Raw genomic sequence first — 12995 nt, 5'->3', positions numbered from 1 at the left:
AGGCTTTACAGACCATGATAATGATAATTTGCCTTGTGAAGGTTAAAATGCGTTTGTGACTTTAGCTAAATATTACTATCCCACAATATTGTGAAGTTTATGCAAACAATATCAATAAAGATATTAAAAAAATAAAGTCTTTTACCTGGTTGAGATGCAACAAGCAGGACACCATTCTGACTATAATGTCCAAGAGTTGGGACCAGGGTTCTGAACATATCCACATTGCTCTGCACCACATCAAGGTAGGACTCAGAATTACCCAGAGAATTGACAGTGAAGATTACCACCTTGGAATGAGCAGAGGCAGACAAATCTAATGAATGAAAAGAAATAGTTGGAACTCAAAATGTAAGATTTAATCTAGTTCTAGTTTATAATGACAAGTTTTTTCCCCCTTTTTCTAGTTTTTAGACATACTTGCACCTAGATCAATTATACAAAATGCTGAAGGTTAAAAGCAAAAGTGGACTCTACCCAGAGCCAGTTGAACTACACAGCAAAAACAAACTAAAAAACAACCCCCCCCAAAAACAACAAAAATTTATCCCAAGGGGAATAAGACAGTAATAAAGAATCTCGACTGTACATCCAAGTTCTATTTCCTATGTAATACACAATTTTTTTTGTCTTTCTTTTTGTCAGACGTGGGAGCTGAACTATGGGCCTGGGTGCTGTCTCTCAGTTCTTTAGCTCAAGGCTAGCACTCTACCACTTGAGCCACAGCACCACTTCCAGCTTTTTTCTGCTTACATGGTGCTCAGGCATCAATCCAGGGCCTAGTGCATGCGAGGCAAGTACTCTACTACTGAGCCAACTTCCCAGCTCCTAATACACATATTTTAAGGAAAAATAACAGGCACGAGCAAAATTAACCTACAATCAATTACATCACCACCGTGATTTTAGTGGTCCTAAAATTCCAAGGAGAGAGAGGAGAGAAGGGAAAAAAAGAGAGGAGAGGAAGGGAAAGAGGAAGGGAGGAAGGCAGTAAGGAAAGAGGGAAAGACAGAGACAGACAGATTTTGAAAATCTCTAAATTAAAATGAAGTTTTGGGGCTGGGAATGTGGCTTTGTGGTACAGAGCTTGCTTAGCATGCACGAAGCCCCAGGTTCAATTCCTCAGTACCACATAAACAGAAAAAGCCAGAAGTGGTGGCTGTGGTTTAAGTGGCAGAGTGCTAGCCTTGAGCAAAAGAAGCTGAGGAACAGTGCCCAGAGCAAAAGTAGCTCAGGGAGGCTGGGAATGTGGTTTAGCTGTAGAGTGCTTGCCTAGCATGCATGAAACCCTGGGCTCCATTTCTTAGCACCACATAAACAGAAAAAGCCAAATGTAGTGCTGTGGCTCAAGTGGTAGAGTGCTAGCCTTGTGCAAAAAGAAGCTCAGACAGTGCTCGTGCCTTGAGTTCTAGCTCCAAGACTGCCAAAAATAAAATGAAATTACTTGACTAGAGTTTTTGTTTTTTGTTTTTTTTTTTGACACAGTATCTTGCTATGTAGCCCAGACTGGTCTCAAACTTGTGATCCTTCTGTCTTGACCCTTTTTTTTTTTTTTTGGGTCCGGTCGTGGGGCCTGAACTTTGGGCCTGGGCGCTGTCCCTCAGCTCTTCAGCTCAAGGCTAGCGCTCTACCACTTGAGCCATAGTGCCACTTCCGGCTTTTTTCTTTTTGCTTATGTGGTGCTGGGGAATCAAACCCAGGGCCTCAGGCATGCAAGGCAAGCGCTCTACCACTGAGCCACCTTCCCAGCTCTGTCTTGACCCATTTTTAACTGACATTTTCTTATACTAGGTATAAGAAACTTGGGCCAGATGTTGCTAGCTCATGCCTGGAATCCTAGCTACTCAGGAGACTGAGATCTGAGGATCATGGTTCAAAGCCAGCCCGAGGAAAGTCCATGAGACTCTTTTTTTTTGGGGGGGGGGGTCCGGTTGTGGGGCCTGAACTCTGGGCCTGGACACTGTCCCCTAGCTCTTCAGCTCAAGGCTAGCGCTCTACCACTTGAGCCACAGTGCCACTTCCAGCTTTTTTTCTTTTTGTTTATATGGTGCTGAGGAATCGAACCCAAGGCCTCAGGCTTGCAAGGCAAGCGCTCTACCACTGAGCCACCTTCCCAGCCCCAAGTCCATGAGACTCTTATCTCCAATTAACCACCAGAAAACTGGAAGTGGCACTGTGACTCCAATTACCCACCAGAAAACTGGAAGTGGCACTGTGGTAGAGTGTTCGCCTTGAGCTGAAGAGCTCAGGGACAGTGCCTAGGGCCTAAGTTCAAGCCCCACGACCCACAACAACAACAACAAAAAAAGAAACATGGGATTTTCATGGGCTGGGAAGGTGGCTTAGTGGTAGAGTGCTTGCCTAGCATGCATGGAGCCCTGGGTTCGATTCCTCAGTACCACATAAATAGAATGCCAGAAGTGGCTCTATGGTTCAAGTGGTAAAGTGCTAGCTTTGAGCAAAAGAAGCTGAGGGACAGTGCCCAGGCCTTGAATTCAAGCCCAGGACTGGCAAAAAACAAAAACAATAGGACTTTCAGGTAAGCAACTATTATGATTTGTCTCGTCCACAAGAACTGGTAGACTATTTTTCAACTACATTATTACTACTCTATCATGTATTTTATAGTAATTACATGAAAGTAAATATCAAAACTGTGGCCAGATGTAATGCTATCAAGAGCAGAAACAAAGTAACTAGTATTAGTCTAGCCAATATTTATAAATGAATATTAGTTCACCATTGGAACAGTGAGTAGATTCTGAATTTTATGGCTTATATGAGCTGAGTCAAGCCTGGGCATTTGGTTTCAGATGCTATTAAACACTTGGTTGTATTTAGAACCTTAATTCTTCTACAGACTCATGAAGATGAGGAAAGCCGGAGAAGTAAGGTGACTTGCCCTATTATTAAAAATCAGGGAACAGCTCAATTTACAACTCTACATTTGACCTCAACCAGTCTTGCCAGATCACTTTTCTTTTCCTCCTTCATCTTCTACTTTGAATGATAGTTAAGAGTAAGAAGAGTAATGTTTAATGTTATTTCAAAAATACAAAAAAAAGCTTCCTACTCCAAACCTTTTTAATCTCTTTAGGTTTAGAAGCCAGCATTGCTTGATACATAAATCCTTGGCTCAAGCTGATTTGCTTTATATTCACTCCTCAAAATATTTCTCAGTTTCCTGATGTTGGCTTTCCTCAAATTCCATCTGCAATGTTTCCCATATACTTGCCACATGTTTGATAAATACCTACATCAAATATACTATGAGCTCTGACAGAGCAGGAGTTGTCTGACTTACTTTTCTATCTCTAAGAAATAGTTTCTTAGCATTTGGAACACCCTCACCTTTCTGCTAGTACTAACCTCTGCAGTCCTGCAAGACCAGGCACCTATCTTAGTCAACTTAAAAGTAATTCTCTTGGGGCTGGGAAGGTGGCTCAGTGGTAGAGAGCTTGCCTTGCATGCATGAGGCCCTGGGTTCGATTCCTGAGCACCACATAAGCAAAAAGGAAAAAGCCGGTAGTGGCGCTGTGACTCAAGTGGTAGAGCACTAGCCTTGAGCTGAAGAGCTGAGGGACAGCGCCCAGGCCCAGAGTTCAGGCCCCATGACTGGACCCAAAAAAAAAAAAAGTAATTCTCTTTCCATTCAACGTAAGGGTCCTCACTGACTGGACAATCCTTTGGGCAATTATTTTACTCTCTTATTACCAATCACTGTTTATGTTTTGCTTGTGTCTTCATACCAATTTGTATGTGTGTGACCTTGAATTCAGGTGTTCTCTTTGAACTGTTTTGCTCAAGGCTAGCACTCTACCACTTGAACCACAGCATCACTTCTGGTGTTTCTGGTAGTTAATTGGAGACAAGTCTTAGGGACTTTCTTGCTTGAGTTGGCTTCAAACTGTAATCCTCAGATCTCAGCCTCCTGAGTAGTTAGGATTACAGGCATGAGTCACTAGCACCCCGCTTTCACCTCTGTAGTTTTAGCTACTTGTGACATATAAAGCCAGTCTTTCATTTGAAACAATTTTTACATGCTAGGTTGGGCGTTTATTATAAAAACAGTGCTGCTCTTCCACTTGCACCACAGGCCCAACAGACACCTGTATCTACAGAACTCAAAACTCCCTTCTCTCATTTTCATATGTGCCCAGAAAACTCTACTTCTTTCCTGCTAAGTCTCTGGTTCCCAAGGTCTAGGCCCTGAGCTAGTGAGAATCATAATTATATGAGATTCTCAAAACAGTATCAAGTATGTTAATTTGCTCAATAAAGAATATTTCCTCTCAGATTATGAGGATGATGTGGTGATGAATGAAGCATGCCTTGACTCTAAAAGATTTCCCATTTATTTTATTCAAAACTATGAAGAAGGGCTAGGAATATGGCCTAGTGGTGGAATGAGTGCTTACCTAGTATGCATGGAGCCCTGAGTTTGATTCTTCAATACCACATATACAGAAAAAGCCAGAATTGGGCTGGGAAAGTGGCTCAGTGGTAGAGCACTTGCCTTGCATGCATGAGGCCCTGGGTTCGATTCCTCAGCACCACATAAGCAAAAAGGAAAAAGCCGGAAGTGGCGCTGTGGCTCAAGTGGTAGAGCACTAGCCTTGAGCTGAAGAGCTGAGGGACAGCGCCCAGGCCCACAGTTCAGGCCCCACGACCGGACCCAAAAAAAAAAAAAAAAAAGAAAAAGCCAGAATTGCTGCTGTGGCTCAAGTGGTAGAATGCTAGACTTGAGCAAAAAGCTCAGGGACAGTGCCCAGGCTCTGAGTTCAAGCCCCAAGACTGTCAAAACAAAACAAAACAAAAAACAAAGAAAACAAACAAACAAAAAAAAATGAGAAAGAACTAGGAAGATCTGAATCAAATAATGATTTTTAAATACTGGAGAGATCTGTTGGAATATTCCAGTTATTAGATCAGTCTAAATATTATTAAAAATAGCACAAGTGTTTTCATTCCCTGTGTTTTCATTCTCTAACTGTACTAAAAATGATCAAATAGACACTTTTCAAAAATATATGGGGAAGTACTAGGTTTGAACTCAGGATTTCACATTTATTTGGCTTCTTTGCTAGGCTTGGTCTCTCAACACTACCACTTGAGCTATACCTCTAGCCTGGACTTTTGCCAGGTACTTTGTAGATAGGGTCTCACAGACATTTGGGTCCAGCCTGGCCTTGAACCACAATTCTCCAGGTCTCACCTTCCTAAGTAGCTAGGAATTGGGGCATGAACCAATGCTGCCTGGCTTTAAATTCTTTTTTTTTTTAAATTTTTTTTTTTGGGTCCGGTCGTGGGGCCTGAACTCTGGGCCTGGGCGCTGTCACTCAGCTCTTCAGCTCAAGGCTAGCGCTCTACCACTTGAGCCACAGCGCCACTTCTGGCTTTTTTCTTTTTGCTTATGTGGTGCTGAGGAATCGAACCCAGGGCCTCGAGCATGCAAGGCAAGCACTCTACCACTGAGCCACCTTCCCAGCCCTAAATTCTTTTTTTTTGTGGAGGGGGTCTGGAACTCTGGGCCTGGGCGCTGTCCCTCAGCTCTTCAGCTCAAGGCTAGTGCTCTACCACTTGAGCCACAGTGCCACTTCCAGCTTTTTTTCTTTTTGCTTATATGGTGCTGAGGAATCGAACCCAGGGCCTCAGGCATGCAAGGCAAACACTCTACCACTGAGCCACCTTCCCAGCCCCTTTAAATTCTTTTTAACATAACCTAAAATATTTGAAATGTGTGTTTTCTTTTTTTTTTTTTTTTTTTGGGTCCGGTTGTGGGGCCTGAACTCTGGGCTTGGGCGCTGTCCCTCAGCTCTTCAGCTCAAGGCTAGCGCTCTACCACTTGAGCCACAGTGCCACTTCTGGGATTTTTCTTTTTGCTTATGTGGTACTGAGGAATCGAACCCAGGGCCTCATGCATACAAGGCAAACGCTCTACCACTGAGCCACATTCCCAGCCCCGAAATGTGTGTTTTCTTATACAATGACCCTTAATCTAGAAAATTGTTAAGATGATAATTATTAAAAATTGAATGTTGGTAGGGTTGAAAAATTCCCAATAGCTTTCAGTATTTTATTTAATGAAAGAAGGGATGTATTTTCTTAGCAATGTTCTAGATTCAGTAAGTGCATAACCAGCTTAACTGTTTGTATATTTTATATCTGTCTGTATATGTGCATGATCATATGTAAATCCCTATTTTAAAAAATTTAAATAAGGGGGGAAGGATGGGAACGGAAACAAAGGAGGAGGATACAATGCTTGATAAGAAATGTACTCATGGGCTGGGAACGTGGCTCAGTGGTAGAGCGCTTGCCTTGCATGCATGAAGCCCTGGGTTCGACTCCTCAGTACCATATAAGCAAAAAGAAAAAAGCCGGAAGTGGCGCTGTGGCTCAAGTGGTAGAGCGCTAGCCTTGAGCTGAAGAGCTGAGGGATAGTGCCCAGGCCTAGATAGAGTTGAGGCCCCACGACCAACTCCCCCCCGCCCCCCCCAAAAAAGAATTATTTGGGCTGGGAAGGTGGCTCAGTGGTAGAGTGCTTGCCTTGCATGCACTGGGTTCGATTCCTCAGCACCACATAAGCAAAAAGGAAAAAAAAGCCAGAAGTGGCGCTGTGGCTCAAGTGGTAGAGCGCTAGCCTTGAGCTGAAGGGCTGAGGGACAGCGCCCAGGCCCAGAGTTCAGGCCCCACGACCGGACCCCAAAAAAAAAAAAATGTATTCATTATCTTGCCCATGTAATTGTAACCCCTCTGTAACAGTATTTTCACAATAAAAAAAAATTTTTTTTAAATTTAAATAAGCCGGGTGCCAGCGGCTCATGCCTATAATCCCAGCTACTTGGAAGGCTGAGATCTGAGGATTGCAGTTCAAAGCCAGCCCGAGCAGGAAAGTCCGTGAGAAATCTTTTCTACAGTAAACCACTCAGAAAACTGGAAGTGGTGCTGTGGCCAAGTAGTAGAGGGCTTGCTGTGGACTTGAGCTGAAGAGCTAAGGGACAACGCCCAGGTTGAGTTCAAGTCCCACTACCGACAAAAAAGAAAAAATTCTAAATAGAGCAAAATGCAACTCTAGGATGTTCAGTCAGTTGCAATCATTTACCACATAATAAGCTTCCAAAAAAGCTTAATTCCCTAAATTGTTAATGCACGTCTTTATGAGATATTAGCTACCAATACACTTAGAATTACTTACAAGAATACTCATCAGAAATTTACAACCCAAACTAATGAAAACATGAAATTTGCCTCAAGATCATGTATATTCATTCATTCAACATTCAATAGTTACTGTGGACCATACACTAGCCATTTAGTTCTACCTTTCAGTTATGCAATAATTTCAAGTTATTAATGGTTAATAACACATACAAACACAGGAAAAAGAAGAATAATTTGCTCTGGTCCTAAATGGCCTCACAACTTCTAGGGTCAATGTACTAAAGAATTTTCTAAAGTGATATGGAAGAGTTAAATGGTCCCTTGAGAACTTTAGGACCTACAAATGACAATCCCAAGAGCATATCCAGCTTCCCAAGGAATCCTTTATGTGAAGCCTACAAAGAGATCATTAAAGCAACTACAATATGCTTTCAAAGAAGGAAAACGAACTAATTGCCTCTTACCAAAAGTTTATTAAACTGTGGCACCCAACTTTTTTAACACACATGACATAAAGGTGGTTTTTAGCACTAAAAATCTAGGACTTGCTCCTTAGCACCAAGAATTAAAAAAGTAAAATTTAAAAACCTAGGACTCAACTGTAAGAACAGGTAAGCAGAACATTGTTAAGCAGAACATACAAACCTTTGCTGATCTCCACGTGGGGCAGGTTGAAGATGTCAAGGTCCATTGTCCCACCTTTAGTTCCTTCAGAAAGGTCTAAGAGGACCAACCTGTCTGCAATGCCCTGTATAGAACAATTGGAAAAATAACAGCATTACATTGGACATGACTAGTTACTCAATCTAAATTCATTAGGAAGTAAGGGCTAAAAGAGCCCTGGTAGGCCATCTAAAGAAGGAAGAGTAACAGAAATGCAATAAAAGCTACACACACTGTAAAAAATAAACTATGCAACTTGTGGGCAGAGATGAGAGGGGAAAAAAATGGGGAAAGAGGAAGGAGAGGGTGACATTGTCCAAGAAGCATTGTAACCATTACCTCGCTTATGGAATTGCAAACTCTTTGTGTAACTCCTTAATAATAACTTAAACATTAAAAAAGAAAAAACTTGAAAAATTAAAGTAATAAAATGATATAAAAGGAGACTCTTTGGGGCAGGAGCCAGTAGGCTTGAGGTAGGACAAAAGCAGAAAATGGGAAGGACAACAACAACAACAAAAAGCCAGAAGTGGCACTGTGGCTCAAGTGGTAGAGTGCTAGCCTTGAGCTGAAGAGGTGAGGGACAGCGCCCAGGCCCAGAGCTCAGGCCCCAGGACTGGCAACAACAAAAAAAGACAGAACATAAAAATTAGTTTTTTAAAGTGGTGGATAAGGCAAAAATAGTCTAAAACGTAATAAATAAATGAATAAAATAAGTACGATCCAAGCAAGACATTTTTAGGAACCTGAATAATATGATCCTTGACTATTGAAAACCAGAACCTCACAGGCTTTAGCTCAGAAGCCACAGACTGCTGGTTTCTTTGGATGGCAACAATGACCTTGTGTACTCAGTAAGATTACTATTGTTCCCAGCCCCGGGATCTATTTTTAACACCTCATTTCTAGCCTGAAAGTCAGGATTCTCTTTTTTTTTTTATAGTAATAGCCAAAAGTCTAAAGTCAAATTCTATTATCATGTAGAACTTTCCCCAAAAGTCTCATGGAAAATAGTCTACTCTCTGTGATTGGCTAGCAACCTGAGTGGCATGTGATCCATTTGTAAATGACAGCATGGAAATTCCTAATAATTTGTAGAAGGTTTTTCTTAAGTACCCATGGATCTTCTTTCTTAAGTACCATGGATAGAAATTATAATGGTGGGCTGGGAAGGTGGCTCAGTGGTAGAGCGCTTGCCTTGTATGCCTGAGGCCCTGGGTTCGATTCCTAAGCACCACATAAGCAAAAAGAAAAAAAAGCTGGAAGTGGCGCTGTGGCTCAAGTGGTAGAGCACTAGCCTTGAGCTGAAGAGCTGAGGGACAGCGCCCAGGCCCAGAGTTCAGGCCCCACGACCGGACCCCCTCCCCAAAAAAAAAAAAAAAAAAGAAATTATAATGGTTAGCATGGCTCCAATGGCTCACAACTGTAATCCTAAAGCCAGCCCAGGCAGGAAAATCTGTGAGAATCTTATCTCCAATTAATAACCAGAAAACTAGAAGTGGAGCTGTGTCTCAAGTGGTAGAGCACTTGCCTTGAGCTGAAGAGCTCAGGGACAGTGCTCAGGCCCAGAGTTCAAGCTCTATCACCGACAAAAATAAATAAAATAATTAAATAAAAATGGTGAAGGGAACACTTCATTCTAAATTGTAAGTCCTGCCTTTCTGAAGAGCAATCTCAAAATATATAATGAGGGCTATAAGACAATTCATGCACTCTAATTCACTATTTTTGAGTACCAGTACTGATACTATGAGTACTTTCTTCTTATCTTCTTTCAAACGATAATACACATGAAAAAAAATTCAGACAGTAATATTTGTAAAATTTTATTTAGTATTAAAAGGACTTAAGAAAACTCAAACTCCAATTAAGAGGTAATAGTGCCGGGCGCTGGTGGCTCACGCCTGTAATCCTAGCTACTCAGGAGGCTGAGATCTGAGGATCGCGGTTCAAAGCCAGCCCGGGCAGGAGAGACCGTGAGACTCCTATCTCCAATAAACCACCAGAAAACCGGAAGTGGCGCTGTAGCTCAAGTGGTAGAGCGCTCGCCTTGAGCTGAAGAGCTGAGGGACAGCGCCCAGGCCCAAAGTTCAAGCCCCACGGCCGACCAAAAAAAAAAAAAAAAAGAGGTAATAGTATATTCAGACTGTAGGTGAGGAACAATAAACCTAATATATGCCCCCAAATTAGCATATACCATCTGAGCAGTTAATGTTAATTTTTTTCTTGCTCCTAGGATATAGTTTAATTATTTGCTGAAGCAGAACTTACTTCCAAGATGCTCCTGAGTCTGAAATGGGAAGGGAAATATTTAGGTAGCCATCAATTGAATTTTAGTGGAAAAAGAAAAACCAGGGCCAGCCAACAAATAAATATATAGAGAGCAACAGCTGTTCTATTCTAGGCTCCCTCTGAAAGGATTCTGGGCCCTAGAGAGAGGTACAGGGCTGGAAGGGGATTTAAGTTTCTATATAAACAATTCATGTAGAAATGACAGAAAAAAAAGACAAAAAAAAATCATGAACTAATGTAAAGTACTGAATAAAAACTAAGAAAGTAATTATGTGAGAAGAGACAATCCATTTTCTAAAATGCTAATTTTAGAAAGAACTAAAATAAAGCATTATATTAAATAAGTTAATTAAAACATGATGACTCAGAAATCACAAAAGAATTTGTAACTAAGTTAGATGAATGTCAAGCTGAGGCTTCTTTTGGATTAGGATGAGGCACTGTTCAAATCACTTTTGCAACAGCCTATTCCATGATTTTTTTTGTCAACAATAAATATATTCTAGAGCACAATAAGATATGCGTCCATGAAAAAAATTAGGTTTTGATGTTAAACAAAGTGTTTAAAAGGGTAACTGTATTAACAACCCTTTACTTACATACCTTTGCTGAGATAGCTAATGTGCAGGCAATACCCAACTCTCCACCTCCAACCACGGTAATCTTATTGACTGTCTTCTCATTTGTCCAACTCTTTGAATTTATGTCTGAGACACCTACAGAAAAACAGATTATCCTCATTTAAAAATACCAAAGAAGTCGTCCTAGCATCTTAAAAAAAAAAATTCACACCAATAAATATCTGTTGAACAAATGTATGCATAGAAGTCTTAAATTAAGAATTCTACTAAACATAATAGTTTTCTTTTAAAAAAATTTTCCCATTTAAAAAATAAAACTAAAAATATGTAAAATTTTTGTAATTCTAAAAATATTATGATTTTTTCAGCTCTGTATTATAATACAAAGAAAGCTTAATACCATACTAAAATATTCTCAGTATGAATATTTATTTGGCTTGATTTTCAATAAGAAACACTGAGAATTATTCATCTTGTCCAGTGCACTAAGTTAGAAAGCTACATAAACATATAGTGAAAAACTATATATAATAGTTTTCGGTAACACAACTATTTTATCTAAGGGCAATTGTTTTCATTTTAAGAAACTAATGAAAAAAGATGATAATACCTTATGAAAGATGTATAGGAATTTTTATTAAATACAAAAATGTATGTATACATGTACGTATTTATTTATCTAGAAATTAAGAAGCAGAGGGTAGAGAACATCATTAGTGAGAAATTCTAAAGTCTTTTTTTTTTTAATTATGAAAATACAGTATAGAGGGATTACAATTACATGGGCAAGATAATGAGTACATTTCTTATCAAGCATTGCTAAAATCTTAACTCTTAAGGCAATCTGAAAAAATACAGACCTTCAGTGATTTTTGCAATATAGGCTAGCAAGTCCACCTGCCGTGCTTCATCAGATGATGATACAGAATACAGGGGCAGTTCTTCTTGAAACTTGGTGATCATTTCTTTAATTAATCCAACAATGACAGATTTAGGCTGTAGAATACACACCAAGGGAAAAGTTACACAAAAGTTCTGCTGAAGAATGCCACTTTCAGCCGGGTACTGTTGGCTCACACCTGTAATCCTAGCTACTCAGGAGGCTGAGATCTGAGCATCGAAGTTCAAAGCCCAGGCAGGAAAGTCCGTGAGACTCTTATCTCCAATAAACCACTCAGGAAACTGGAAGTGGCACTGTGGCTCAAGTGGTAGAGCACTGCCTTGAGCTGAAGAGCTGAGGGACAGTGCCCAGGCCCAGAGTTCAAGCTCCATGACTGACAAAAAAAAAAAAGAATGCCACTTTCTTACCTACATATCATTGACAAAGGGTAGTACAATTATTGTTGAGCAATAAAAGTGTTGGAGACCACAACCTGTGCACAGCTGAAAATCTGAGAATCTTTACACTTGATCTTAGCCAAAAGGCCGAGAAGCGATAAAATCTGAGAATCTTTTGAGTGTTTAATTTCTTGAGCTCTTTGTATATTCTGGATATTAGGCCAGGCATTCCCATTGTGTAGGCTGTCTTTTTAATCTTATTAGCTATGTTCATCCTTTGGTGTGCAGAAACTTTTTAGCCTGATGAAGTCAAGCTAAAAATTCTCTGATTTGCTGAGTGCCTGAAACTGTACAAGTTCCTACATATGCCAAGATATTCTAATGTTTCTCCTGTTCTTTCCTGTAGTAATTTCAAGGTTTCACGTCTTACAATGAGTTCTGCAATCCAACTGAATTGATATTAGTACAAGGAGAAAGATAGGATCTAATTTCGGTTTTCTATATAAGGATATCCAGTTTTTCCCCCAAACCATTTGTTAAAGAGGAATTTTTCCAACCTGCATCTATGGCTTGTTTGTCAAATATTAGATGGTTGTAGTGTGAGTTTTTTTCTGGATCTACTCTGTTCCATTGGTCTTTGTTTTTGAGATAGGATATTGCTAACTTTTGCCTTGGCTCCCTTCTGTGATTCTCCTGTCTGCCCAAGCTGGCTTCAAACTGTCATCTTCTGGATTTCAGTCTCTTTAGATACAAGCCTGAGCCACTAGCACATTTCCTTTAAGATTTTTTTTTTTTTTTTGGTCAGTTGTGGGGCCTGAACTCTGGGCCTGAGCACTGTCTCTCAGCTCTTCAGCTCAAAGTGAGTGCTCTACCATTTGAGCCACAGCACCACGTGGTTTCTCTGGTGGTTAATAGGAGGTAAGAGTCTCACAGACTTTCCCACCCGGGCTGGCTTAGAACTGTGATCCTCAGATCTCAGCCTCCTGAATAGCTAGGATTACAAGTGTAAGCCACCAG

At 40.5% G+C, this 12995-nt stretch overlaps 1 protein-coding gene across 8 annotated transcripts in view; it reads right to left on the bottom strand.

The window, feature by feature from the left end:
- Positions 1–12995, bottom strand: part of Uevld (UEV and lactate/malate dehyrogenase domains) — a 38626-nt gene that overhangs the window by 11966 nt on the left and 13665 nt on the right. For 7 of the 8 annotated variants that reach the window (XM_042691613.1, XM_042691614.1, XM_042691617.1 and 4 more), the window contains 4 exons: positions 11561–11696; positions 10723–10835; positions 7810–7912; positions 146–316 (listed from right to left, as the gene is read on the bottom strand). In XM_042691613.1, the coding sequence (XP_042547547.1) occupies positions 146–316; positions 7810–7912; positions 10723–10835; positions 11561–11696 (523 nt within the window). Of the gene's footprint in view, positions 1–145; positions 317–7809; positions 7913–10722; positions 10836–11560; positions 11697–12995 lie in introns of those variants that run through there. The other variant, XM_042691621.1, reaches the window with a different exon arrangement.

This window comes from Dipodomys spectabilis, unplaced genomic scaffold (genome assembly GCF_019054845.1).
Source record: "Dipodomys spectabilis isolate Male_0828 unplaced genomic scaffold, ASM1905484v1 ptg000145l, whole genome shotgun sequence".
Classification (NCBI taxonomy): Eukaryota; Metazoa; Chordata; class Mammalia; order Rodentia; family Heteromyidae; genus Dipodomys; species Dipodomys spectabilis.
This window is presented reverse-complemented; position numbering and strand designations above follow the sequence as displayed.